Here is a 24,965-nt window from a genome sequence, read left to right on the forward strand (position 1 = left end):
AAATGGTTGGCTACCTGTGTAATTATACCCCTAATGGAGATTCCTCCCTGAGCAGCTCGGCCAACTCTACCTAGGTAGTCAGTTGTAAAGGCAGCAGCACTCACATCAATCCTGTTCGCCATGGCAAAAAGAAAGAACATATCCCTCTGGGTAACTACCCCAGTACTATCACCTCTACCAAAGAGTGTGAAAGCTAACATCTTTTGGGCGTAGCGGAAACAGGGATTTTGAATCCCCGATGCCTTAGCACCCTTTGCCACATAATCAAATCGACTTGTGATGGCTGACTAGAAAGCCTTAGCGTCAAAATTATCCGGAACAGTTTCGGGACCATAGAGGGGTAATCGGAGAATACCTCCTAACTGCTCAACCGTTAACTCATGATCAATATTATACAACCTGAACTGCATAATATTGTCGCAACCTGAAAAATACAGTGTGCGAAAAAAACAACCGACGAAAAAGAAAAAAGACAGAAGAGTCGCCACCGTGCATTATTTATCCCAAAGGGGGGAAAGGAAACGCTCGAAGTAAACCTGAAGGAAAAGGAAAAGACAAGGTCTCGCAACCAAATCTTGGGTTCGGGAGTCGATTATGCGAAGGGAAGGTATTAGCACCCCTACGCATCCGTAGTACTCTACGGGATCCACTCTTGTTGTTCTTGTCTAATGGGTGTGGGTTTATCTAATGTGTTATTTACTAAAAGAGGGGTCAAAGGCAAATGACTTGCACGGATGTCGCATCCACTGCATACGTATCTCATCTGAATATGAGAATCAGAGTCTTCGTTGCTCGACTGACCTATGGGTTAGAGGGATGTGTGCTCGCTAAGACATAGGGGGTTGGACAGACGCAGCAATCTGTCTCTAACGCTGAGCATATTCTCTAAAGGTTTCCTTGGCAGTCTGAGACATTCCTTGCAACAAGGTCCGATTTGGAGCCTTGTCTAAGTTGTATTGATATTGCTTGACAAAAGCCTCTGCCAAGTCTTTCCAGCTCTTGATAGTAGTACGAGACAAATGAGAATACCATTCCCGAGAAGCTCCAGTTAGACTGTCTTCAAAATAGTACATCCACAACTTTTCATCTTCAGTGTGAGCTCCCAACCTTCCCAAATAAGATTGGAGATGAGTGCGTGGACAAGAAGCCCCGTTGTATTTCTCAAAAGTAGGGGATTTGAACTTGTGAGGAATCCTTACTCCCTAAACCAGACCAAGATTTGTCACATAAAAAACCTAAGGAATTTTGAGACTCCAAAGATTTGAGCTTCTCAGCAAGCTCATCCATACGAAGAGTGGTCTCGTGAGCCTCGTCGTGCAAAGAGAATTGATCATACTGATAATCTTCAGTAACGGGGCGCCCGTTAATCCGAATTCCTTGATTCACATTGTATCTTCCGCCAATACCATTTCCAACATTCCCCGTGTTGCCAACATTACCCGGGTTTCCATCAACATTTGCGTTACCCGCGTTACCAGCGTTCACAGGGTTATCAGCGTTCCCAGGGTTACCAGGGTTTCCCTCAGCATTTGGTATCTCCACCTCTGGATCGGGCCTCGGTTGCTCAACCAATTCCCTCAGCTTTTCCTGGCCTGCAGCCATACCAGTCATCAATATCATGAACTGATCCATCCTTTCACGCATATCAGCCAGCTCTTTTTGTACCTGGTCCATCGCTAGTCGTGGATGATTTTCCTTTGTCGGGTACCTGTGGACTCGCTTGGGACCAATAATGCCTGATTGGGAACAAACATTAGACACTGCGGTGACACCTGTAAAATAACAAGGGTAGTATGCATGGTATGCGATGCACTGCTTATTCAATTTTAAGGCACCCCCCCCCCCTCAAAAAGGGAATACCCGACAAATGAATAAGCATGAGATGTTGGATGCAAATATGTGTAGCACCTCAAATTTGCACCCCCCATTTATTCATTCATTTCATTTTTAGGTCATTGACATTACATTGACATTACATTAACATTGCATTGCATTGCATCTTATCAGTCAAGATTGGCATCAGGAGAATTCATCTGTGCAAGAGACCAAGCATTTCCATGAGATGAAGGCCCTATGTCTGCTCCAGAGATTTTGTGTGAATCAAGGATCATGTTGAAGCAACTTGACCAAAGGCTAGAGGCTCAAAAGTCATCAGTACATGTCCAGGTCATCTGAGGCCCATAAAAGTCAACTGAAAGTCAACTAAGGGCTAGGAGGTGGAGAAATGGTTTGAGACACTTCATTCATGTCCCAAAGAGGTTCATTCATCATGACAAGTGTCTACATTGAAGATTTTGAAGCCAGATCAAAAGTTTCCAAAAATGGAAAGTGACTTGTAATTTGAAAGTTTCCAAAAATGGCAAGTTTTTGGACCAACTTCAACTCAACTTTCCAACATCAAATAAGCTTCAAATGAAATTTTGTCCAACATGAAAGTTGAAGATATTTCTCTCCCATTTCGAAAAAGTCCACGATCTTGAATTTGTGATGAATGGTTAAGGAGTTATGATCAAATCATTGCAAAGGGTGCATGAAAATTCAAATGGCCATATCTGTTGAACCAAAACTCCAAATTGAGTGGCTCTTCTTGCATTTTTCTCCTCAAGACATGAACTTTCCAAATACCTTATTACATTGCATGGAACTATCTCATACAACCATGTGCTCATGCATGCTATTTTTGAAGGAAAATTGCCAAAATCAAAATTGGTTGATCACATGAATATAATTCCAATTCTAATGTGTGCATGGGCTGATTTTGAGTGATTTTGGACCTTCATTGTGCACTGTTCACCTGGCCATTCCATGCATGAGGTGAAATTGTTAATTTGTGCATACACCTTATATCCTTCTAATCTCATTTAGCTTTGGCCTAATCGTGATTTCAGATTAGTTAGCAGGTGGTATATAATGTTAATTGTAATTGCATTGCTGATAACACACAGTTTCAGATCTAGAATTTGAGTTTTCATCCAAAATCTCTCTCACAAAGAACTTCAAAATTCCTCACATAAGCACCATTTCTCTTGGTGAATTGTTGATCCTGGTGAAGTTTAGAGTGAGAATCAACTGTTATTCTGTCCAATTCGTGCCAGAACCATACACACAATAGCTTGAAGGTGTTAATGGAAATTTCAAATTGAGCTGGTTTCAAGACTTTTCACGAGCCATTTCTTGTGTCAAACTTCATTAGAGCTTAAGGGAAGTGGAACTGGAAATTGCTAAGCCTTGGACACACGGTTTTCAACTTGCTGTTCTTCAAGAGGTTAGAAATCGAACCTCATGATTCTTGATTTCATTATCATATTTGTGTAGATCTTTTAACCCTGAGAATTCTGGTATGAATTTCACATGAAATGGTGCACTATAACATGAGATACGTGCGATTGAAGTTTTGCATTCATTAATGTTTCTGCTCGATTTGAACTTGTTATGTTGAATTAGTGTGAAATATTGGTCGATCTAATATGTACATTACGTGAGGATTCAAATGATATAAAGATTTTGAAATTCTGGAAAATTTTCTTGAGCATTGTTCCTGTTCATCATCGTCTTCGCAAGGAAGACGATGTAGCGACGACTTAACGACGGTTTTGCGTCCACTCTGGTTTTGGCTAGGGTTTTTGCCCAAAACGGCATCGTTTCATATGGCGCGCGCTTCATTTCAAATTGCTACTGAGTTCGATTCCGCTTGATGGCATTTTTTCAAATTGCACTTCCATTTTCCTATTTCCCTCCATATTTCATGCATATGTCACATTTTTATTTCAAATTTTTTCATCAACTTAGAAAAATCATAACTCATTGAATATTAATCCAAATGATCCCCAATTTTTTGCCAAATGATCCTTGTGATGTCTATTTTTTTTGGTGCGATCTCCTGATTTTTACCATGTATGGATTTTGAATTGTGTTAGAATGATTGAACATGTGTACATTTGTGACATTGCCTTGTTCTTTCCATCATAAAATGCTCAAAAATAATCCAATGGCCATGAAATTTTGTGTGTAGGCTCTTAACATGTTGATTGACATTTTAGGCTTGGTTTGACATTTTAGGCTTGGTTTGACATTTTTCCCATGTTCCATCCCTGTTTTATGTACATGTTAATATGGTGTGACAATGCATGTCACACAAATTGGATGTCCTATTTGATCATTTTCATTGATAGACCAATTGATCTCTTCTGTTTACAATTTTTGGCATGATGGTTGTATTGGACATGTTGTATGCTCATGATGTTTTCCAAAGTGTTTTGGTGAATTTCTGATTTAATGTGCATTTTCACACTTGTATGCCCAGTTGATGACCATGTTGTGTGTCTTTGCCATATTTTGTTCACCATATGACTTTGCTTGATGATTTTGATTTGGTCCTTTTTAGGACTTGTTCTTACTTGATTAAATGTGATTCATGTTGAATATCAAGTTCTATTTTGGCTTTTTGATCCACTTTTGACCCTAGGCTTTGACCTAGTGGTTTGGACTTACATTTTTAGTTGTGAATTTCAGGTTCAAGTATACATCTCCATAATTGACGTTGCTTATTCATTTGAGCTTGGTCATTTGTTATTGTTGGCTAACACTTGTTTGTTTTGTAGGCTTTGATGATAGTTCACTTGAGTGTTTGCCTTATGGCTTACTCATAGTGCATATTGGATTGTCTGTCTGTTGAGATCTATTAACCATTGTCTGTTTGTCTGAGCACTGTACTAATTATTTGGTTGTTTACACAGGTACCTAAGTTGTTTTAAGTTCATTTGAACTTTGCTTTGCTTGTGGTTGGCATACCACCTAGGTAATGACCTCTAACTTCATGTAGTCTGGAAGACCTGTCATGTTACTTTGGCAGGCACCTGTCTGAAGCCCTCCTTAAGAGGCAATGTTTGTGGTTGTTTATCTTTGTGCCTTGTACATTCAAAGACCTCCTAAGTGAAGAGGCATTGGCAGATAAAAGGGATGTGCAATCCATCCCCTGCTATTTAGTCATGTCTTTCATCTTGCTCACACCATGTGTTGATGCACTTTGAATAAAAACCCAAAATCTTGTTGTGTCAGTCATGTGGAGTAGAGTCCCACATTCTGGACTCCCACACTTTCATTGTTTCAAGCTCTCCTAGACCAGGGATAAGAGTTGTGAGGTCTTACCCTCACTTCCCATTTCATCTGCTTCACCCTAACTCTCAATGTTAGGGTTAAGAGCTAACAACACCCTTGTCCAGTTGGCTTGTTTGTCGAGGTTGACATGACCCCTTGACTAAAGCCCAGCCTTGTGTGAGCCAATTGTTTGCATATAGTGTGTGATACTTGTGCTGGTGATTACTCATGTGTTGTTTAAGTTAGCTTGCTTCCTGTGCAAGTTAGGATTAGAGACCTCAACATAGGGATCGTATGCATGACAACTTCTAGGCTCGAGTCGTAGTCTCCCTAGTAGCTTGTTATCTCCCTAGTCTCTGGTTAGGATAGAAATTTCTTTCCCTATTAAGGGGAACTATGTCGCCCTGATCCTCATATCAGATGAGGTACGTAGGCAGGAGATTGAGCTGATCTCTCCGGGCAACCTTTTTGTTTTGTGTTTGTTTGTTTGGGGTCTGATGTAAGCCCAACGATTGGCATTTGGTTTCCAACGTGTGTTGGTTTGTTTGGAGTCTGACATAAGTCCAGCGATTGGCAGTCGGTTTCCTGTTTTGCTTTGTGTGTCAGGAGTTGGATGTAAGACCAGCGATTGGCATTCCATTTCCTTTTGTGTGTTTCAATTGGCGTGCGTTAGTCGAGCTACGAGTGCTCTGATTCTTTCTCTGGTTAGAGGAGATATGTATGCATAGGATGCGATATCCTAGCGAGCACGTTTCCCATTTCCCCGAACTACGTCGACTCTGATGTTTGTGTCTGACAAACTACGTAGGCCCAGGATGCGACATCCTGCCGAGTCCGTTTCCTCCGTCTTTCATCTGTGTTTCTATCCCAGTTTTGTGCAGTTCTTGAGCAGTATCTTTAGCAACCTTTCTTCTATTCTTTTGAGCGTGGATCCCGTTGAGTACGACGGATGCGTAGGGGTGCTAATACCTTCCCTTCGCATAACCGACTCCCGATCCTATCAATCTCTGGTCGTGAGACCATTCCTTTTCAGGTTTACTTCGAGCGTTTCCTTTCCCGCCTTTGGGATAAATAACGCACGGTGGCGGCTCTGTGTCTTTTCCCGCAGGTTTTTCGCGTAATGCGACAATATGCAGATGATGTTATGCAATGCAAAGGACATGTCAATCAGAATTGCTGGATCCGCTTGAACATCTGTCAGGTTGCACTGCCTGGAGAGAAACCCACTGAGGAATATAATACCGGATCAGTACTTCAGCATGAATTCGGAACCGGGAACCATAGAACACAGTCTTCAACTCGGAACCCATACTTCAGAACCAACGGTCACCAACGGGACAAGTCACCATCAGTACCTGTAAATGATTTATTCCCGCCCCACTCACGGGTGTAATCTAGGCCAGGGTAAGGTCAAGAGAAACGCAGGATAAACAATCCTTTCAAAAATATCATCATATGCACACCAGGTGTATGCAACGATAATACCCCATCAGAATCTGAACTGCTCGTGATACCATGTTCCGCTAAGTGGCGCCATACCACCCGCTTCCCATGAATCACTCTATTCCTAGGTGTCCTAAAGTTCACTCATAGCCTGTGTATTGGGCTTATCTCTCATAGAACATCTCATCCCAACAAACAGAACCAGCAGATACGGCAATCATATGTACACAATGCAATAAGATAAAGCAGGTAAATGCTGAAAAATAAATAACTGTACAAAAGAATAAACACCCAACAAACAAGCAACCTACAAAATCTAGGAGGGACTCGCTTAGGGAAACATGGTCCCCAGCAGAGTCTCCAGCTGTCGTAACCTGAAAAATACAGTGTGCGAAAAAAACAACCGGCGAAAAAGGAAAAAGACAGAAGAGTCGCCACCGTGCGTTATTTATCCCAAAGGGGGGAAAGGAAACGCTCGAAGTAAACCTGAAGGAAAAGGAAAAGACAAGGTCTCGCAACCAAATCTTGGGTTCGGGAGTCGGTTATGCAAAGGGAAGGTATTAGCACCCCTACGCATCCGTAGTACTCTACGGGATCCACTTTTATTGTTCTTGTCTAATGGGTGTGGGTTTATCTAATATGTTATTTAATTAAAGAGGGGTCAAAGGCAAATGACTCACACGGATGTCGCATCCACTGCATACGTATCTCATCTGAATATGAGAATCAGAGTCTTCGTAGCTCGGCTGACCTATGGGTTAGAGGGATGTGTGCTCGCTAAGACATCGCGTCTTATGCCTACGTATCTCATCTGGAATGAGAATCAGAGCAAGACGTAGTTCGGCTAACTACGGGTTAAGGGTTGTGTTTTTGGGTGAACGACGTTACTACGCAATCTACCGGATGCTCGACCTTTGGAGACTTACTCGCCTGTAGTAGAAGGAGTAAACGTGTTTTTAGGAGAAGAAAAATCAATGAGTGTGTGTTTTGGGGATGCTCATGCAAGAGGAGTCCTAGACGAGGGAACATGCATAAAGTAAACACACAAAAACAATGCCTCCTATCGAGGTCTTCCAGCTAAGAAAGCGGTAAAATGCGGGAAAGATGTAAAAGTACCACACGGATAAAGATCCGAAGTGACAGCAATTAGAAGAATAAGAAACCCAGAGATCCTTCCAAGCTAACACCATCAAAGAAAGCGAGACAGTACAGGTAATCAGAATAAACCTCCGGGTGGTATCCCACAAATAAAGTGGAATACCAAACAAGCCATCTCTGCAAAAGTCATGTGAGCCCTCACAAAAACTCAACAAATAGGTTAGTGTAACAGGATGAAACCAGGAGAAAACAATGCCATGACAAACACAAAACAGGTTAGAGCAAACAGAAAAAAGGTAACTGTTGTCAGGCTCGCTACTGCTTCGCCTAGCGAAGGCTTAGCAAAGCTTCGCTACATGCTCGCCTAGCGATGGTGCTAGCGAGTACCTGCGGGTTTTGGATTTCTTCCTCGATAATAGTCCGATTTTAGGGACTCCAAACCCTATGGCATCCATCTCAGAAACGAAACGATTAGGCATTCAAGGTATTGTTTACATATTCATGCACAATTAAAAACCCGTGGGCAAAACCTAACGATACCTCATACATTCAGAGTATTCAAATTGAAGGCATAGAGTAATATGGATAAGGGCAAACCTGATTTGAGAGATCGATTAAAATCGGATGGCACGGCTGGGTTTTGCGAAGCAATGTTAGGGTTTGCGTGAGATGAGGGTGAAAAAGTGTGCGAGTCCGAGTGAACTTTTCAAAGCTGTCTGGAGGCTGCTGCGGATTAGTTCGTAGGTCTCCTTTTTCTCTCTCTTTTTTCTCCCCTTTTTTTTTTCAGGGTTTTGTTCTACTAAAACTCTAGTATTTATAAGCTGATATTGGTGACTTGGTGGGCTAAAATGAAGGCAACTCAAGCCCATGACTTTCTATTATTTTCTAAAAACGTGTGCGCTTCGCCTAGCGAAGGATCTGCTCGCCTAGCGAGCATGACAGTTCCTTTCTCTAAGCGAACCACTCTGCTCGCCTAGCGAGCATGACAGTTCAAGGTTCGCTAGGCGAAGCATTCTGCTCGCCTAGCGAGCATGACAACTCAGGAATAGATTTTTGCTCCTTCAAGCTTGGCGTTTTGGATGGTGAATAGGCCCCATTTGTACCTGTTGGATATGATTCTGATCGACATGATGAAATGCAATATGAAATGCTAAATGACCTAAAAAAATGAATGCATGAATGAGGAGGGAAAATTTTGGGGTGTTACAGTTGCCTCTATTCAATCATCAGCTAACCCGAGCAGGATGAAAGCGAACAGCTTATCAGACAAACAGGGTGAGCTGTGATTGAATACCAAAGACAGACCGAAAATTTGCGCTTTGAGAACACCACAAAAATGCTGAAATACACTGCGCTATTTTTTTCTTCCGATCCTCTGGCTGAATTTGAATCAGTCTTCTGGCTTAATTTGGAGTTGCGATCCTCTGGCTGAATCTATACTCGATTTAATCCTCTGGTTGGATATTAATTTTGATCCTCGGGTTGGATACGATTTTGATCCTCGGGCTGGATACGATTTTGTCTTCTGACATGACTTCAATCTTCTGGCTAGATCTTCTTTGTTTCAATTCTCTGGTTGAATTTGTTCTCTTCGATTCTCTGGCTGAACCTATTTTCTTCGATTCTCTGGCTGAATCTGTTTTCGGTCTTCGGGTTAGATCTGACTTTGATCTTCTGGCTAGATCTACTTCGATCTTCTGGGTAGATCTTCTTTGTTTCGATTCTCTGGCTGAATCTGTTTCCGATCTTCAGGCTAGACCTGACTTCGATCTTCTGGCTAGATCTTCTGCGATTCGATTCTCTGGCTGAATCTATTTTCTTTGATTCTCTGGCTGAATCTATTTCCGGTCTTTGGGCTAGACCTTCTTCGATCTGCTGGCTAGATCTGGATTGTTGCGATTCTCTGGCTGAATCTATTTTCGGTCTTCGGGCTAGACCTGACTTCGATCTTCTGACTAGATCTACTTCGATCTTCTGGCTAGATCTTCTTCGATTCGATTCTCTGGCTGAATCTATTTCCGGTCTTCGGACTAGACCTGACTTCGACCTTCTGGCTAGATCTGGATTGTTTTGATGATAAATTCCCACCATCAGGATCTCGCATCTGAGGCATGCGCTGGTTGACCCTCTTTCGAAATCTACACCCCATCTTCATGTTAGATATGCAGCTTCGAGAATATTCCACTTTTCGGGCTTCGTACATATTCTTCGTGCTAGAACATGTTGTAACGACTCTTCAATTGGACTTTGTTCTTAAATTGCGATCCGCGGGATGGATCCTCTTGTAGGTTGATTTTCTGTTGAGCTATCAATCTACTCCTCTAGCTGGCTCGCTGGGGGAAATAACGCTTGTAGGCGATTCTCTGGTTGAATCTTCAAATTGGACCTTAGGCTGGCTCATTGGAAAATGATCTTCAAATTGAACCTTAGGCTGGCTCACACACACTTGATCCTCTGGCTGGATCTCATGACTTTGGTTGTAAAGTAATTCTTCGGTCTGCTTTGAAGAACCTGTTTATCAGCTTATGTGTATGCTTGATATGCATGCAAAATGCAAATGTTATGCATGGTGTAAAAAGGAATCTGCTTGGGGAAGCAAGCTCCGGTAGGGAACGGATTGATGTATCAATCCTTGAATGCTCTGTGGGGAATGATCCGTCTGCTGGGACCTGGGAGCCACCGAAAATAAATCGGCTTTCTGGAAAGTTGACCTTGCTGGGGGAGTATCAACTATGGAACCTTTGTTTGGCGAGGCTCTGTGAGGAGAGTCTGCGGGGAAAGCACTTCCTTGGGGAAATGTCGTAGGAATCGACCCTTGCTGGGGATATGAACTTGCTAATCGTCCTCAAGCTGGGGATTAAAACAAATCTGTTAAAAATAATCTGCTGGGGAATGGGATGAACACTGGGAGCACCACCCTCTCGTCTGTTGGGTATGCAACTACTCTGTTGTTGCTGGGGATACACGGTGCAACTCTACTGGGGGGCATGCTCTGCTGAGGGGAGACTTTGTCAACCGCTCGGGGATGAGGATTCATGACTTGGCATCCGGCTCCTGTGACCTGCAACCAAAAGATACACGTATGCCCCGGGGGAATTACTCGGTTTGAATTCACCGTCCGGGATTAAGCACCCCAAAGCAATTTTAAATGTTTTCCTGTGCAAATCATCTGCAAAAGCCCCCATTATATTCAAATGCAATATGTTTTATCAAAAATTCGGACATTTTTGCAAACAAACTGATAAATGAAAAACAAAGAGGCTCTTTAACTTAATTATTCGACTTTTATTGGTTGAAAAATTTGTGCCAGGAATAGGCGAGTATATCAGGAAACTGATCCCTGAAAAGAGGCGATTGTTATAAATTGAACCAAAGAAACTATCCTAATGGAATGTGGATACAGGGTCCCACTGAGTTTCGATTCTGCTATGGCTCGTATGACCTCAAGCCACTCTGCTCATCTTGCTTTCTGAAGTGGATGATTAGTCGATCTTTAACCTTCGAAGATTGCCGGATTGAATGAAACGGTGATATAACACGGATGAACTCAGATTGCAGTTATTCGCTTATTCCCTCTTTTGCGCGGACCGCCCTTTTCGGTTTTCAATCCACCGGGTGTATATCTTTTTTATTTTTATATCCCTAATTTTTGCCCGAACATCTTTATTCTTTTTTTTTTGTTCGCCGGGATGCCCTTTTTTGCCTGGACTCTTTTTCTTTTGTCCAGCGGGTCATTTTATGCGAAGTATTTTTTAACTGCGTCTGAGTTGACAGGGGATGGGAAGTCTTCGCCATCCATGGTTGTTAGCATCAGAGCTCCGCCAGAGAAAACCCTTTTAACCATGTATGGACCCCCATAGTTCGGTGTCCATTTGCCCCTGTGATCTGTGTTGGGAGGAAGGATTCTTTTGAGTACCAATTCATCGACTTGATACTCCCGAGGGCGCACTTTCTGATCAAACGCTCTCTTCATTCGTCTCTGATATAGTTGGCCATGGCATATAGCTATTCGGCTTCATTGTTGGTGCAGGGAAAAGTTATTCTGGCACAAAATGGCATATGAACCCCCTCCGGCGTGATCAACACTGCACCAACTCCGCGACCATTGACGTTAACCGCCCCATCAAACATCATAATCCATTTGGATTCAGGGTCAGGCCCCTCCTCCGGGAGTGGTTCCTCGCAATCTTTCGATTTGAGAAACATGATGTCCTCATCAGGAAAGTCGAACGTCATAGGTTGGTAATCATCAATCGGTTGCTCTGCAAGATAGTCTGACAAGACACTTCCTTTGATGGCTTTTTGTGAAGTGTATTGGATGTCATACTCTGTCAGTATCATTTGCCACCTAGCAACCCTTCCGGTAAGCGCTGGCTTTTCGAAAATATACTTGACTGGATCCATCTTTGATATCAATAGAGTCGTGTGAGTCAACATATACTGTCTTAGTCGGCGAGCAGCCCATGCCAAAGAGCAACAAGTTTTCTCGAGCAGTGAGTATCCTTGTTCACAGTCGGTAAACTTTTTGCTAAGGTAGTATATTGCATGCTCTTTTCGACCTGACTCGTCATGCTGACCGAGCACACAACCTGTTGACCTTTCTAACACAGTCAAGTACATGATTAACGGTCTTCCCTCTCGGCCTGTAGACTGGCCCCAATCTTGATCTCTTTCGTGTCGTCTTCGGTACCAATGTTGACGGTCTCAATCACCTCCTGATAAGGTGTAATAGCTCGGTCCTCCTGTTTCAATAACCTGGCTAACTCTTCAGGCAATTCACGATCTTTCTCAACCCCTTCTTCGGCTTGATAGGTAGGATTTTCGAAGTCATACTTGGCTATAGCAGTGTCGTTAGCAGTGAGATCCGGGTGATCAGCTCTGTGTAGCACCTCAAATTTGCACCCATCATTGTACATACATTCTCATATTAGGTCATAGCATAACATGGTCCACTGCATAGCATTGCATTGTCCCATTTGCCTCAAGTGCAAGCCAATCAAGAAATTAGGTCAAACTGATCAGGAGATCAGTCAGTCAAGCAAGCAAGCACAATTCTCAAGGAGCCAAGGCCCTAGGGTCGGTCCAACATGTTCACATGACTTGGGGATCCACTTGAAGTGTTTTGGTCAAGGATTGGATGTTCAGAAGTCATCAGTCAATGCACAATCAGTCAGAAACCCTAAAAGTCAACTGTTGGTCAACTGTCCATTTAATCAGTGATTTGATGATGGAAATTGGTTTGAAAGGTCTCATTCATGTCCAAATAGGCCTCATATATCATGTCAAACACCATCATGGAAGAATTTGAAGCCAGATCAGAAATTTCCAAAAATGGAAACTGGACCTGTAACTGAAACCTGCCCAAAATGGAAAGTCTTGATCCTCAAACTTACATCATGATACAAGCTTCAAATGAATTTTTGCCCAACATGAAAGTTGAAGATCTTGTTCTCCCATTTCCAAAAAGTCCAAGAACACTCAATTCCCATGTATGGTTGGCAAGATATGATCAAATCATTTTCAGAAATTTTTGAACTTCAAAAGGCCATATCTCTCAAACCATTTGGCCAATTTGGGTGGGGTTTTTTCCTACAAGTCACATTTGATCCCCTCTTTCCAAAAATGTAACTTTCATTCACCAAAACATCACCATGCAAAATGGCATTTTTGGACTTGCCTTAATTAATTTCAAGTGAGTTGAATTTTGACTTTTCAAAATAATCATTTCTAACCAATTCTACCAATCAAACATGTTCTGAAAATGCATTTAAAACTTGTTGGAGGCCCATTCTTGTGCAGTACACATAGCCATCACCTAGTTGCTTGAAAATTGGAAAGAAAATACATTTTTCAACAACTACATCCCACATTTTCATGAACCATGATTTGTACTCTTAAACAGAGAATTAAAAGATCATTTTCTGTCATTGACAAACCCTAGTTGCAGCCTCCAAAACACAAAAAACTTCACTCATTCTCTAAAAACTTCATTTTGGCATTTTTCCAAAATCTGTCAAAAACTCCCAAAGAACTGAACCTTGCCTTGCTTAATACAACATCCATACAACATTGCAGACCTGTTTCAACCATCATTCTGCAGCTGTAAAGCCATGTTCATGGACTGTTTTTCCAAGGTGTCATCAATGGCAGAGTTGATTTAGAGCCAAACCAAGTTGTTTCAAGCCAAAGCATCTTCACCATTCATCATTAGGAGGTTTTTAAAGCATCTGTTTCAGGCCAAAAACACAAGATAGCAACTGAATCCATACTGCACTTCCATTTTGGTAAAATTTCGACCTCCTTGTTTCATCAAATAGATACATGCTTAGTGTAGATCTCTCCATGCTGAGCTTCATGATGTTTTTATTTTTGAAAATGGCCATGTATTCATGAAGTTATGCTGAAAACAAGTTTGATGTTGATTTATGTTTGTGCTCGATTCATGAGTGTGGTTGTGTTTTAATGAAAATTGCTGCTGGATTCTTGTTTGCCATGCCATGCTGAACATTTCTGTGTATTTAATTTTGGTTTCTGGGAATTTTTGTGAAACACGATTTGGGGAAGATGAATGTTGTATCTGCTGCCCAGAAAACCCTAGAATGCCATTGCCTTGCCCAGAATTTGTTCTTCACGTGCTGCATGATCACTGTTTCCCCATGCCAACCAATGAAAACATTTCTTTCCAACGTCCAAAACGCGGCCGTTTGATTAAGTGGCTCGGATATTTACAAAAATGCCATTCGTGGCATGTGACACATTGAATTAAGTTATTTTCTTTTCCATTTTAATTTCATTTGATCATCAAACTTTGAAAAATCATATCTCATCCATTTTAATTCCAAATCTCATGGGAATTTTTGCATTGTGTTCATATGGATCTCTACTTTTTTATCATGATTTTTCCAGAATTTTGTGATCAATGGATTTTAATTGGTATGAGGGTTTGTGACATGTATGCATATTTTGTACACTTTGCCAAAACATTTGTGAAATGATGATACTTTATCCAATGGCTCCCAAATTTTTTGTGCTTAAACTAGACACACTCATGGTGATTTTGGTGTAGAGTTTGTGAATTTATCATTGCTGGTTTGTGAGTTATGATTTTTTGAATTAGGGTGTGACAATTTGTGTCACACCATTGATGTGCAACTTCATGATTTTTGATACCATGCTTCTTGACCTCCAATTGATCTGATTTTTTGCATTAACCTACTCTTGTATGTCTAGTTTACATGTGAATTTTCTTGGAATTATTTGTGGCATTTCCTAATTGTTTGAGATTTTCTCCCCTGATAAGTCATATGTTGACCTCATGTGACACTTGTTCCCATTTCATTTGTGAAATTCTCATACTTTATTGGATGGACATGAAATTTGATATGTGATAACTAGACATCCTAAGCTTTGCCATGGTTTTAGTCCCATTCATTTATCATATGCCATCTCTGATTTATGAATTTTTCAAGATGATGCATGTTTGGTTGATTTCATTGAGCATGTTCAAAATTGCTTTGACTTTCTGATTTTCATTGACTGCCTTCCACTTGTCCAAATGAGATGAAATTTGACATGCTTACCATGCTGTGGGTTGTGATTGGTCATGATTTATTTGGTGATTTTTGGAAATGTTTAAGATTGCTTTTGAGTTAAGTCTTGCTGTTGACTTCTATGAGCTTCTGTTTGCAACACTTTGACCTAAATTGTTCATGAAATGATGATGATGATTGATATGAATTTGAACCCAATTGGTTGTGTTTATTAATTGTTTGAACATGATTTTGGATGCTTGCCCTTTGCTGTTTTGACTTTTTCATTCTCTTTTGACCCTAGGCTTGCCCTAGTGGTCCTGTTACTCACTTTTGAGCTTGTGTTTTCAGGTTGACCAACGAATGACCAATGAGACCAATTATTTTTGATTGAGCTTGCTTAAATATCATTGACTAACTTGTTTGTTTTGTAGGTGGCTTGGCTCACATGCCTTGAGCCTTGTGCCTTGCACATTCACTTGCTTGTGTTGACTGGTTGATATCTGTTTCATTTTGATTTAACTTTGACTTGTATACTAACTGTGCTTGACTATTTCAGGTGCTTTTAGTTGCTCAGTTCCTTGTGAACTTTTGCTTTGCTTTGCTTGTATAAGCAATTTGCATTGAGGTATACTTCTAATCTTCATGTAGTCTGGAAGACCTGGCCTGTTACTCGGCCAGGCAACTGTCTGAAGTCCTCCTTAAGAGGCAATGTTTGTGACTGTTTACTTTTGTCCTTGCATAGAGTCAAAGTCCTCCTAAGTGAAGAGGCAATTGGCAGAACCCAAGGGATATGCAACCTATCCCCTGCTATTCTGTGTGTCATCTGTTTTGCTCGCACCACTGTGTTGATGCATTGCAGATACAAACCCAAGATCTTGTACAATTGTACAGTTGAGTCAGTTTCAAATGTGTAGAAGGGTTCCCACTTTCTGAACCCACACATTCTTGTCTTAAGCTCTCCCAGGCCAGGGATAAGAGCTGTGAAGTCTTATCTTCACTCACCTTTCATCTGCTTCACCTTAGCCCCTCAATGGCAAGGTTAAGAGCACATTCACCCAGTTCCAGTGGTTTGTTTGTTGAGGTTGATATGACCCCTCGACTAAAACCTAACCCTTGTTTGAGCCACTTGTTTGTATATAGTGTGCTACCTGTGCTTGTATGTTTGTTAGACTTGCTTCCTGTGCAAGTTAGGGTTAGTTTAGACTTGCTTCCTGTGCAAGTTAGGTTTTGCTTGGCTTGCTTCCTGTGCAAGTTAGGTGTGTGTGTGGCTTGCTTCCTGTGCAAGTCATGACTAGGATAGGCTGGCTCCCTGTGCCAGTTAGCTAGAAACCTTAACTTAGGGATGAATTTGCATGATAACATCTAGGCTCGAGTCGTAGTCTCCCTAGTTGTGTCTCCCTCTGTTATCTGGTTAGGCTAGTCCTTTATCCCTCTGTAGGGGAACTACGTCGCCCTGATCCTCATACCAGATGAGGTACGTAGGCAGGAGATGAGCTGATCTCTCCGGGCGCCTGTGTCTTTGTTTTGTCTTGTTGTGTGCTTGGAAGCTGATGTAAGTCCATCGAGTGGCATTTGGGTTCCAGTGTGGGTTTGTTGGTTCGGATGCTGATGTAAGTCCAGTGATTGGCATTCAGGCTCCATGTTTGCCTCTTTGTGTGTGTTTTGGTTCGGATGCTGATGTAAGTCCAGTGATTGGCATTCAGGCTCCACGTTTGCCTTTGCCAGTGTTTGTTTGTGTGCGTGTCAGCCGAGCTACGAATGCTCTGATTCTCCTTCGTCAAAGGAGATACGTATGCATAGGATGCGATATCCTAGCGAGCATGTGTCGTTTCCCCGGTCCGAACTACTTCGACTCTGATGTCTATGCCTGATAGACTAAGTAGGCCCAGGATGCGATATCCTGCCGAGTCAGTTTCAGTCAGTTTCTTGTGTCTCTTTCAGCCAGTGTGTGTGTGTGTGAGCAGTGTTTTTAGCAACCATTTTCCTTCCTATTGTGCGTGGATCCCGTCGAGTACGACGGATGCGTAGGGGTGCTAATACCTTCCCTTCGCATAACCGACTCCCGAACCCATTCTCTTTGGTCGCGAGACCATGTTCTTTCCCAGGTTTACTCTGAGCGTTTCCTTTCCCTCTTTTGGATAAATAACGCACGGTGGCGGCTCTGTTGTTCTTGTTTTCCCGCCGGTTTTTTCGCGTGATGCGACACTCTGCATGATGGAGGATCATGCTTTACCTTAGGACGAGAGATTTTTTTTGGAAAGAAAAACGAAAAAGAAACATTGCCATTTTTAAAAGTAAAAAAAAATAGTTGAAAGAAAGAGAACACAAAATTGTTTGCAAAAGCTGTCCTTTATTGATGATAAAAATAATTGCGAAATGTAACTAAATGGATGGCCCTACAGATGAGTCATTACACCTTGGGTAAAGTGTAAGGCTTTATTATGCATGTAATAAACGGAAAACAATAAAAATCGCTCTTTCAGTAGAGTAACCCGGACGACTTTTTCAGACGACCAATTGTCGAGCTTTTCTCCCGGGACACACGGGCGAATCCAGCTATCTAAGTCACGGTTGCTGTCAGCCTTGTCTTCTTCTGCAGCATTGACGATGTGGGGAGAAACCAAACCCCCGCTGGAGAAAGTACCAACTTCATTCTTCTGAGACCCCGGAGTAAACCCCAATCCAAACTTCTCTTCTTTGATGACTGGCTCCATAAATTTGCCCCAGCCTTGGGCATTACCAGCTTTAACCACTTCAACAGCATTAATCCCCTGCCCGTCGTGGGCTGGCATCGGGTTTTGGATAACATTAGGCACCGGATAGAAATTGATAGCATGGGCATCCCTCAAATCTTGTACCTTTAGCTGGAGAGCCTTGCAATTATCTGTAGTATGGCCAGGTGCGTTGGAGTGAAAGGCACATCTGGCGTTGACATCATAACCTCTAGGCAAATTATTGGGATCGATTGGTGGGGCCAGAGTTCTTAACGTAACCAGATTCAGGTCAATCAGCCTGGGAAGTAATACAGAATAAGGCATTGGGATTGGCTCAATAACACGGTCTGTCTGCCTTGGACGTTGTTGATAGTGTCTCTGCTGACCCGGATTACCTTCTTGTTGTTGATTGTTGTACCTGGGTTGCTGTTGCGGATGATACTGCGGTTATTGTTACTATTGAGGAGCAGGTGTTGGAATAGTGACTGCGGCCACTTGATCTTGATAATAATTATGGCGTCCTCTGCCCCTGCCTCTGCCGGCATACACAACGCTTGTCTCGCCTTCTCTTCTTCGCTGAACGTTACCAGCAAACGGTTTCTTGGGACCTGATGAGTTGGAAGCATTGTTGTCTTGAATTCGGCCCATCTTCAACAGACTCTCGATTCTTTCTCCAGCAATTACTATCTCTGCAAAGCTGATTAACGGGCAAGCAGCCAATCTCTCAATATAATTGCCTTGAAGAGTGTTCATGAACATCTCCGCCATCTCCCTTTCAGACATAGGGGGTTGGACGGATGCAACAATCTGTCTCCAACGCTGAGCATATTCTCTAAAGGTTTCCTTGGCAGTCTGAGACATTCCTTGCAACAAGGTCCGATTTGGAGCCATGTCCAAGTTGTATTGATATTGCTTGACAAAAGCCTTTGCCAAGTCTTTCCAGCTCTTGATAGTAGTACGAGACAAATGAGAATACCATTCCCGAGAAGCTCCAGTTAGACTGTCTTCAAAATAGTACATCCACAGCTTTTCATCTTCAGTGTGAGCTCCCAACCTTCCCAAATAAGATTGGAGATGAGTGTGTGGGCAAGAAGCCCCGTTGTATTTCTCAAAAGTAGGGGGTTTGAACTTGTGAGGAATCCTTACTCCCTGAACCAGACCAAGATTTGTGACATCAAAACCTAAGGAATTTTAAGACTCCAAAGATTTGAGGTTCTCAGGAAGCTCATCCATACGGCGAGTGGTCTCGTGAGCCTCGTCGTGCAAAGAGAATTGATCATACTGATAATCTTCAGTAACGGGGCGCCCGTTAATCCGAATTCCTTGATTCACATTGTACCTTCCGCCAATACCACTTCCAACATTCTCCGTGTTGCCAACATTACCCGGGTTTCCATCAACATTTGCGTTACCCGCGTTACCAGTGTTCACAGGGTTATCAGCGTTCCCAGGGTTACCAGGGTTTCCCTCAGCATTTGGTATCTCCACCTCTGGATCAGGCCTCGGTTGCTCAGCCAATTCCCTCAGCTTTTCCTGGTCTGCTGCCATACTAGTCATCAATGTCATGAACTGATCCATCCTTTCACGCATATCATCCAACTCTTTCTGTACCTGGTCCATCGCTAGTCGTGGACGATTTTCCTTTGTCGGGTACCTGTGGACTCGCTTGGGACCAATAATGCCTGATTGGGAACAAACATTAGACACTGCGGTGACACCTGCAAAACAACAAGGGTTAGTATGCATGGTATGCGATGCACTGCTTATTCAATTTTAAGGCACCCCCCCTCAAAAAGGGAATACCCGGCAAATGAATAAGCATGAGATATTGGATGCAAATATGCAGATGATGTTATGCAATATAAAGGACATGTCAATTAGAATTGTTGGATCCGCTTGAACATCTGTCAGGTTGCACTGCCTGGAGAGAAACCCACTGAGGAATATAATACCGGATCAGTACTTCGGCATGAATTCGGAACCGGGAACCATGGAACACAATCATCAACTCGGAACCCATACTTCAGAACCAACGGTCACCAACAGGACAAGTCACCATCAGTACCTGTAAATGATTCATTCCCGCCCCACTCACGGGTGTAATCTAGGCCAGGGTAAGATCAAGAGAAACGCAGAATAAACAATCCTTTCAAAAATATCATCATATGCACACCAGGTGTATGCAACGATAATACCCCATCAGAATCTGAACTGCTCGTGATACCATGTTCCGCTAAGTGGCGTCATACCACCCGCTTCCCATGAATCACTCTATTCCTAGGTGTCCTAAAGTTCACTCATAGCCTGTGTATTGGGCTTATCTCTCATAGAACATCCTATCCCAACAAACAGAACCAGCAGATATGGCAATCATATGTACACAATGCAATAAGATAAAGCAGGTAAATGCTGAAAAATAAATATATGTACACCCAACAAACAAGCAACCTACAAAAGCTAGGAGGGACTCGCTTAGGGATACATGGTCCCCAACAGAGTCGCCAGCTGTCACAACCTGAAAAATACAGTGTGCGAAAAAAACAACCGGCGAAAAAGAAAAAAGATAGAAGAGTCACCACCGTGCGTTATTTATCCCAAAGTGGGGAAAGGAAACGCTCGAAGTAAATCTGAAGGAAAAGGAAAAGACAAGGTCTCGCAACCAAATCTTGGGTTCGGGAGTCGGTTATGCGAAGGGAAGGTATTAGCACCCCTACGCATCCGTAGTACTCTACGGGATCCACTCTTGTTGTTCTTGTCTAATGGGTGTGGGTTTATCTAATGTGTTATTTACTAAAAGAGGGGTCAAAGGCAAATGACTCGCACGGATGTAGCATCCACTGCATACGTATCTCATCTGAATATGAGAATCAGAGTCTTTGTAGCTCGGCTGACCTATGGGTTAAGGGGATGTGTGCTCGCTAAGGCATCGCGTCTTATGCCTACGTATCTCATCTGGAATGAGAATCAGAGCAAGACGTAGTTCGGCTAACTACGGGTTAAGGGTTGTGTTTTTGGGTGAACGACGTTACTACTCAATCTACCGGATGCTCGACCTTTGGAGACTTACTCGCCTGTAGTAAAAGGAGTAAACGTGTGTTTAGGAGAAGAAAAATCAATGAGTGTGTGTTTTGGGGATGCTCATTCAAGAGGAGTCCTAGACGAAGGAACATGCATAAAGTAAACACACAAAAACAATGCCTCCTATCGAGGTCTTCCAGCTAAGAAAGCGGTAAAATGCGAAAAAGATGTAAAAGTACCACACGGATAAAGATCCGAAGTGACAGCAATTAGAAGAATAAGAAACCCGGAGATCCTTCCAAGCTAACACCATCAAAGAAAGCGAGTCAGTACAGGTAATCGGAATAAATCTCCGAGTGGTATCCCACAAATAAAGTGGAATACCAAACAAGCCATCTCTGCAAAAGTCATGTGAGCCCTCACAAAAACTCAACAAATAGGTTAGAGTAACATGATGAAACCAGGAGAAAACAATGCCATGACAAACACAAAACAGGTTAGAGCAAACAGAAAAAAGGCAACTGATGTCACGCTCGCTACTGCTTCGCCTAGCGAAGGCTTAGCGAAGCTTCGCTACATGCTCGCCTAGCGATGGTGCTAGCGAGTACCTGCGGGTTTTGGATTTCTTCCTCGATAACAGTCCGATTTTAGGGACTCCAAACCCTATGGCATCCATCTCAGAAACGAAACGATTAGGCATTCAAGGTATTGTTTACATATTCATGCACAATTAAAAACCCGTGGGCAAAACCTAACGATACCTCATACATTCAGAGTATTCAAATTGAAGGCATAGAGTAATATGGATAAGGGCAAACCTGATTGGAGAGATCGATTAAAATCGGATGGCACGACTGGGTTTTGCGAAGCAATGTTAGGGTTTGTGTGAGATGAGGGTGAAAAAGTGTGCGAGTCCGAGTGAACTTTTCAAATCTGTCTGGAGGCTGCTGCAGATTAGTTCGTAGGTCTCCTTTTTCTCTCTCTTTTTTCTCCCCTTTTTTTTCCAGGGTTTTGTTCTACTGAAACTCTAGTATTTTTAAGCTGATATTGGTGACTTGGTGGGCTAAAATGAAGGCAACTCAAGCCCATGACTTTCTGTTATTTTCTGAAAACGTGTGCGCTTCGCCTAGCGAAGGATCTGCTCGCCTAGCGAGCATGACAGTTCCTTTCGCTAAGCGAACCACTCTGCTCGCCTAGCGAGCATGACAGTTCAAGGTTCGCTAGGCGAAGCATTCTGCTCGCCTAACGAGCATGACAACTCAGGAATAGATTTTTGCTCCTTCAAGCTTGGCGTTTTGGATGGTGAATAGGCCCCATTTGAACCTGTTGGATATGATTCTGATTGACATGATGAAATGCAATATGAAATGCTAAATGACCTAAAAAATGAATGCATGAATGAGGAGGGCAAATTTTGGGGTGTTACAAATACCAAAATAATACATCGTGGTCCCTGTCCACTCTTTCTTCAATTTAAACTCAATTGTGCTAAAAAATTCCAGGGTTATGCGCTCAAAAGTTGGCACTTCACAATGCATAAATTCTAACATGCCTAGTACATGAAACATTTGATCTATTTCTTTAGACAGGCCCAATTGAGATAAAGTGATAGAGCACAGATACCTTGTTGGCGTGATCTTATGCTTAACGTGAGACGAATAATGCCTCTCATGCTCGGGGTTGTCAAAGATTTTGTTGTGAGAATTGGGATGAAGAATGGTTCTCTTCCGAGGCCTCGACGGCTCAAAATCTGCTTGCTTTCCCTTAACAATACTCCCTTGAGGCATATTAGGTACCTGAAAAAAATGAGCGAAAATAGAATTTGGAGTTAGTAGAAAAGATTACCGGTATATTGTAGAGGGCGGTTAATGGAGCAACTTTTGTGAAGGGGGTAAGTGGTTTGGGTGGGTTAAGGTGATAAAGGTTGGAGCTTTTAATGGTGGTGACTATGGAGTTTTTGAGAGAAAGAGAAGGAAGAATGAGAGTTAGATGGAAAAGAGAGAGAAAAGGGGTGAAGAGTCTAATTATTCGAAGTAAGTATGAGTTAAGAGGTGATAATTGGCGTAAAACTCGGGTGGGGTCCACACTAGGGGAAGACCAAGTAAACAAAAGTTCTGACCACCCGCTCCCTGACACGGGCGGCCGTGTCAGGCTTCTGGCCCATCACAAATTCGCCTGCTTCAGTAGGGCTGACATGGGTCATGTAAACTGACACGGGCGGCCGTGTTAGCCTACTGGAAAACCCAAAATATCATCTTTTGAGCACATCCTGACACGGGTCGTGTCAGCTGACACGAGCACCCGTGTCAGGCCCCTGTTTTTCACACTTTTGTCGTTTTTTTCGACCTTTTTCTCCTGGCATATTGAATTCTGCTGATTGAGTTCAACGTCTCCTACCTTCTTAAGGGATCACTGTGTGAACCTACAAGAAACTAAAACACACCAACACAAAGGAAATTGTTAGAAATAAAAAGTGTGGGTTTCCTCCCACGAAGCGCTTCGTTTAACTTCGCATGGCTCGACGGTCGTCCATCTTATCCTGTAAGACAAACATTGTCTATCAACCCACTCTCTTGTCGTTTATAATAATGCTTCAATCTTTGACCGTTCACTTTAAATATGTCCCCGTTAGTTTTATTTTTTAGTTCTATCGCCCCATGGGGAAACACGCTATGAACCAAAAACGGACCAGACCATCTGGACTTCAATTTTCCAGGAAAAAGTTTCAACCAAAAGTAAACAATAACACCAACTGTCCCTCCACAAATTCATTTCTCGGGATCTTCTGATCATACCACTTTTTTGTTTGCTCTTTATAAAATTTGGCATTCTCATAAGCCTGATTCCTAAATTCTTCTAGCTCATGGAGTTGAAGAATTCGGGATTCACCATCTTTGACAATATCATAATTCAATAATTTGGAAGCCCAAAATGCTTTATGTTCTAACCCGAGCGGCAAGTGACAAGATTTTCCATACACTAACTAATAGGGGGACATACCTATAGGAGTTTTGAATGTTGTTCTGTATGCCCACAGTGCATCTTCCAGCTTCATTGCCCAGTCTTTTCGAGACGCACCAAGAGTCTTCTCAAGGATTTGCTTTATCTGCCTGTTAGATACTTCAATCTTCCCACTCATTTGAGGATGATACGGGGTGGAAATCTTGTTATTAACATTGTACTTCTTTAGCATATTTTCCATGAACTTTTTTATGAAATAGGTACCTTCATCACTAATAAGTGCTCTCGGTACTCCATACCTTGAGAAAATATTGTTCTTCATGAAATTTACTACAAATCTGGAATCATTAGTGGGCAACAATATCACTTCCACCCACTTTGATACATAATCCACTGCTACCAAGATGTAATTTTTTCCAAATGAGGGTGGAAACGGTCCAATGAAGTCTATTCTCAACATATCAAACAATTCCACCTCCAGCATGGCGTTCTGCGGCATCTGATTCCTCTTAGAAATATTTCATGTTCTTTGACATTTGTCGCACTCTTTGACCATGTCTTGGGTATCTTTGAATAATGTAGGCCAGTATAAACCAGTTTGGAGGACTTTAGTTGTGGTTCTGTCACCACTAAAGTGTCCTCCATAGTCTGAGTCATGACAAGCTCTAAGAACATCCCTTTGTTCCTCCTCTAGGACACATCTTCTGACCAATCCATCTTTTCCTCTCTTGTACAGGAATGGGCCATCCCACAAGTAGAACTTGCAATCATGTAAAAAAAATTCTTCTTGTTAGAATCAAAATCATTAAGGATTACACCACCTACCAGATAATTCGCGTAGTCTGCGAACCAAGGGATACGGATAACATTGAGGATGTGTTCATCAGAAAACTCATCCTTTATTGGTCTCTTGTCTTCCGTCTCTTCAATTGGTGACATTCGAGAAAAATGATCGGCAACGATGTTTTCATATCCCCTTTTGTCCCTAATTTCCACATCAAACTCTTGGAGGAGCAAGATCCATCTCAAAAGCCTCGACTTAGAATCCTGTTTAGCAAATAAATGTTTCAAAGCAGCATGGTCAGTATAAACAACCACCTTA

The 24,965-nt window shown here is 42.3% G+C and overlaps 1 protein-coding gene across 1 annotated transcript; it reads right to left on the minus strand.

Annotated features, from left to right (window-relative positions):
- Nucleotides 1-287: 287 nt before the first annotated feature.
- On the minus strand, nucleotides 288-24,362 carry LOC127137717 (uncharacterized). The gene is made up of 2 exons (XM_051064149.1): nucleotides 23,903-24,362; nucleotides 288-424 (listed from the first exon to the last, which is right to left on the minus strand). The coding sequence occupies exons 1-2, from the start codon at nucleotides 24,360-24,362 to the stop codon at nucleotides 288-290; spliced, it is 597 nt and encodes a 198-aa protein (XP_050920106.1).
- Between the last annotated feature and the right edge of the window lie 603 nt (nucleotides 24,363-24,965).

The sequence above is a fragment of the Lathyrus oleraceus genome, chromosome 4 (genome assembly GCF_024323335.1).
Source record: "Lathyrus oleraceus cultivar Zhongwan6 chromosome 4, CAAS_Psat_ZW6_1.0, whole genome shotgun sequence".
NCBI classification, from domain to species: domain Eukaryota; kingdom Viridiplantae; phylum Streptophyta; class Magnoliopsida; order Fabales; family Fabaceae; genus Lathyrus; species Lathyrus oleraceus.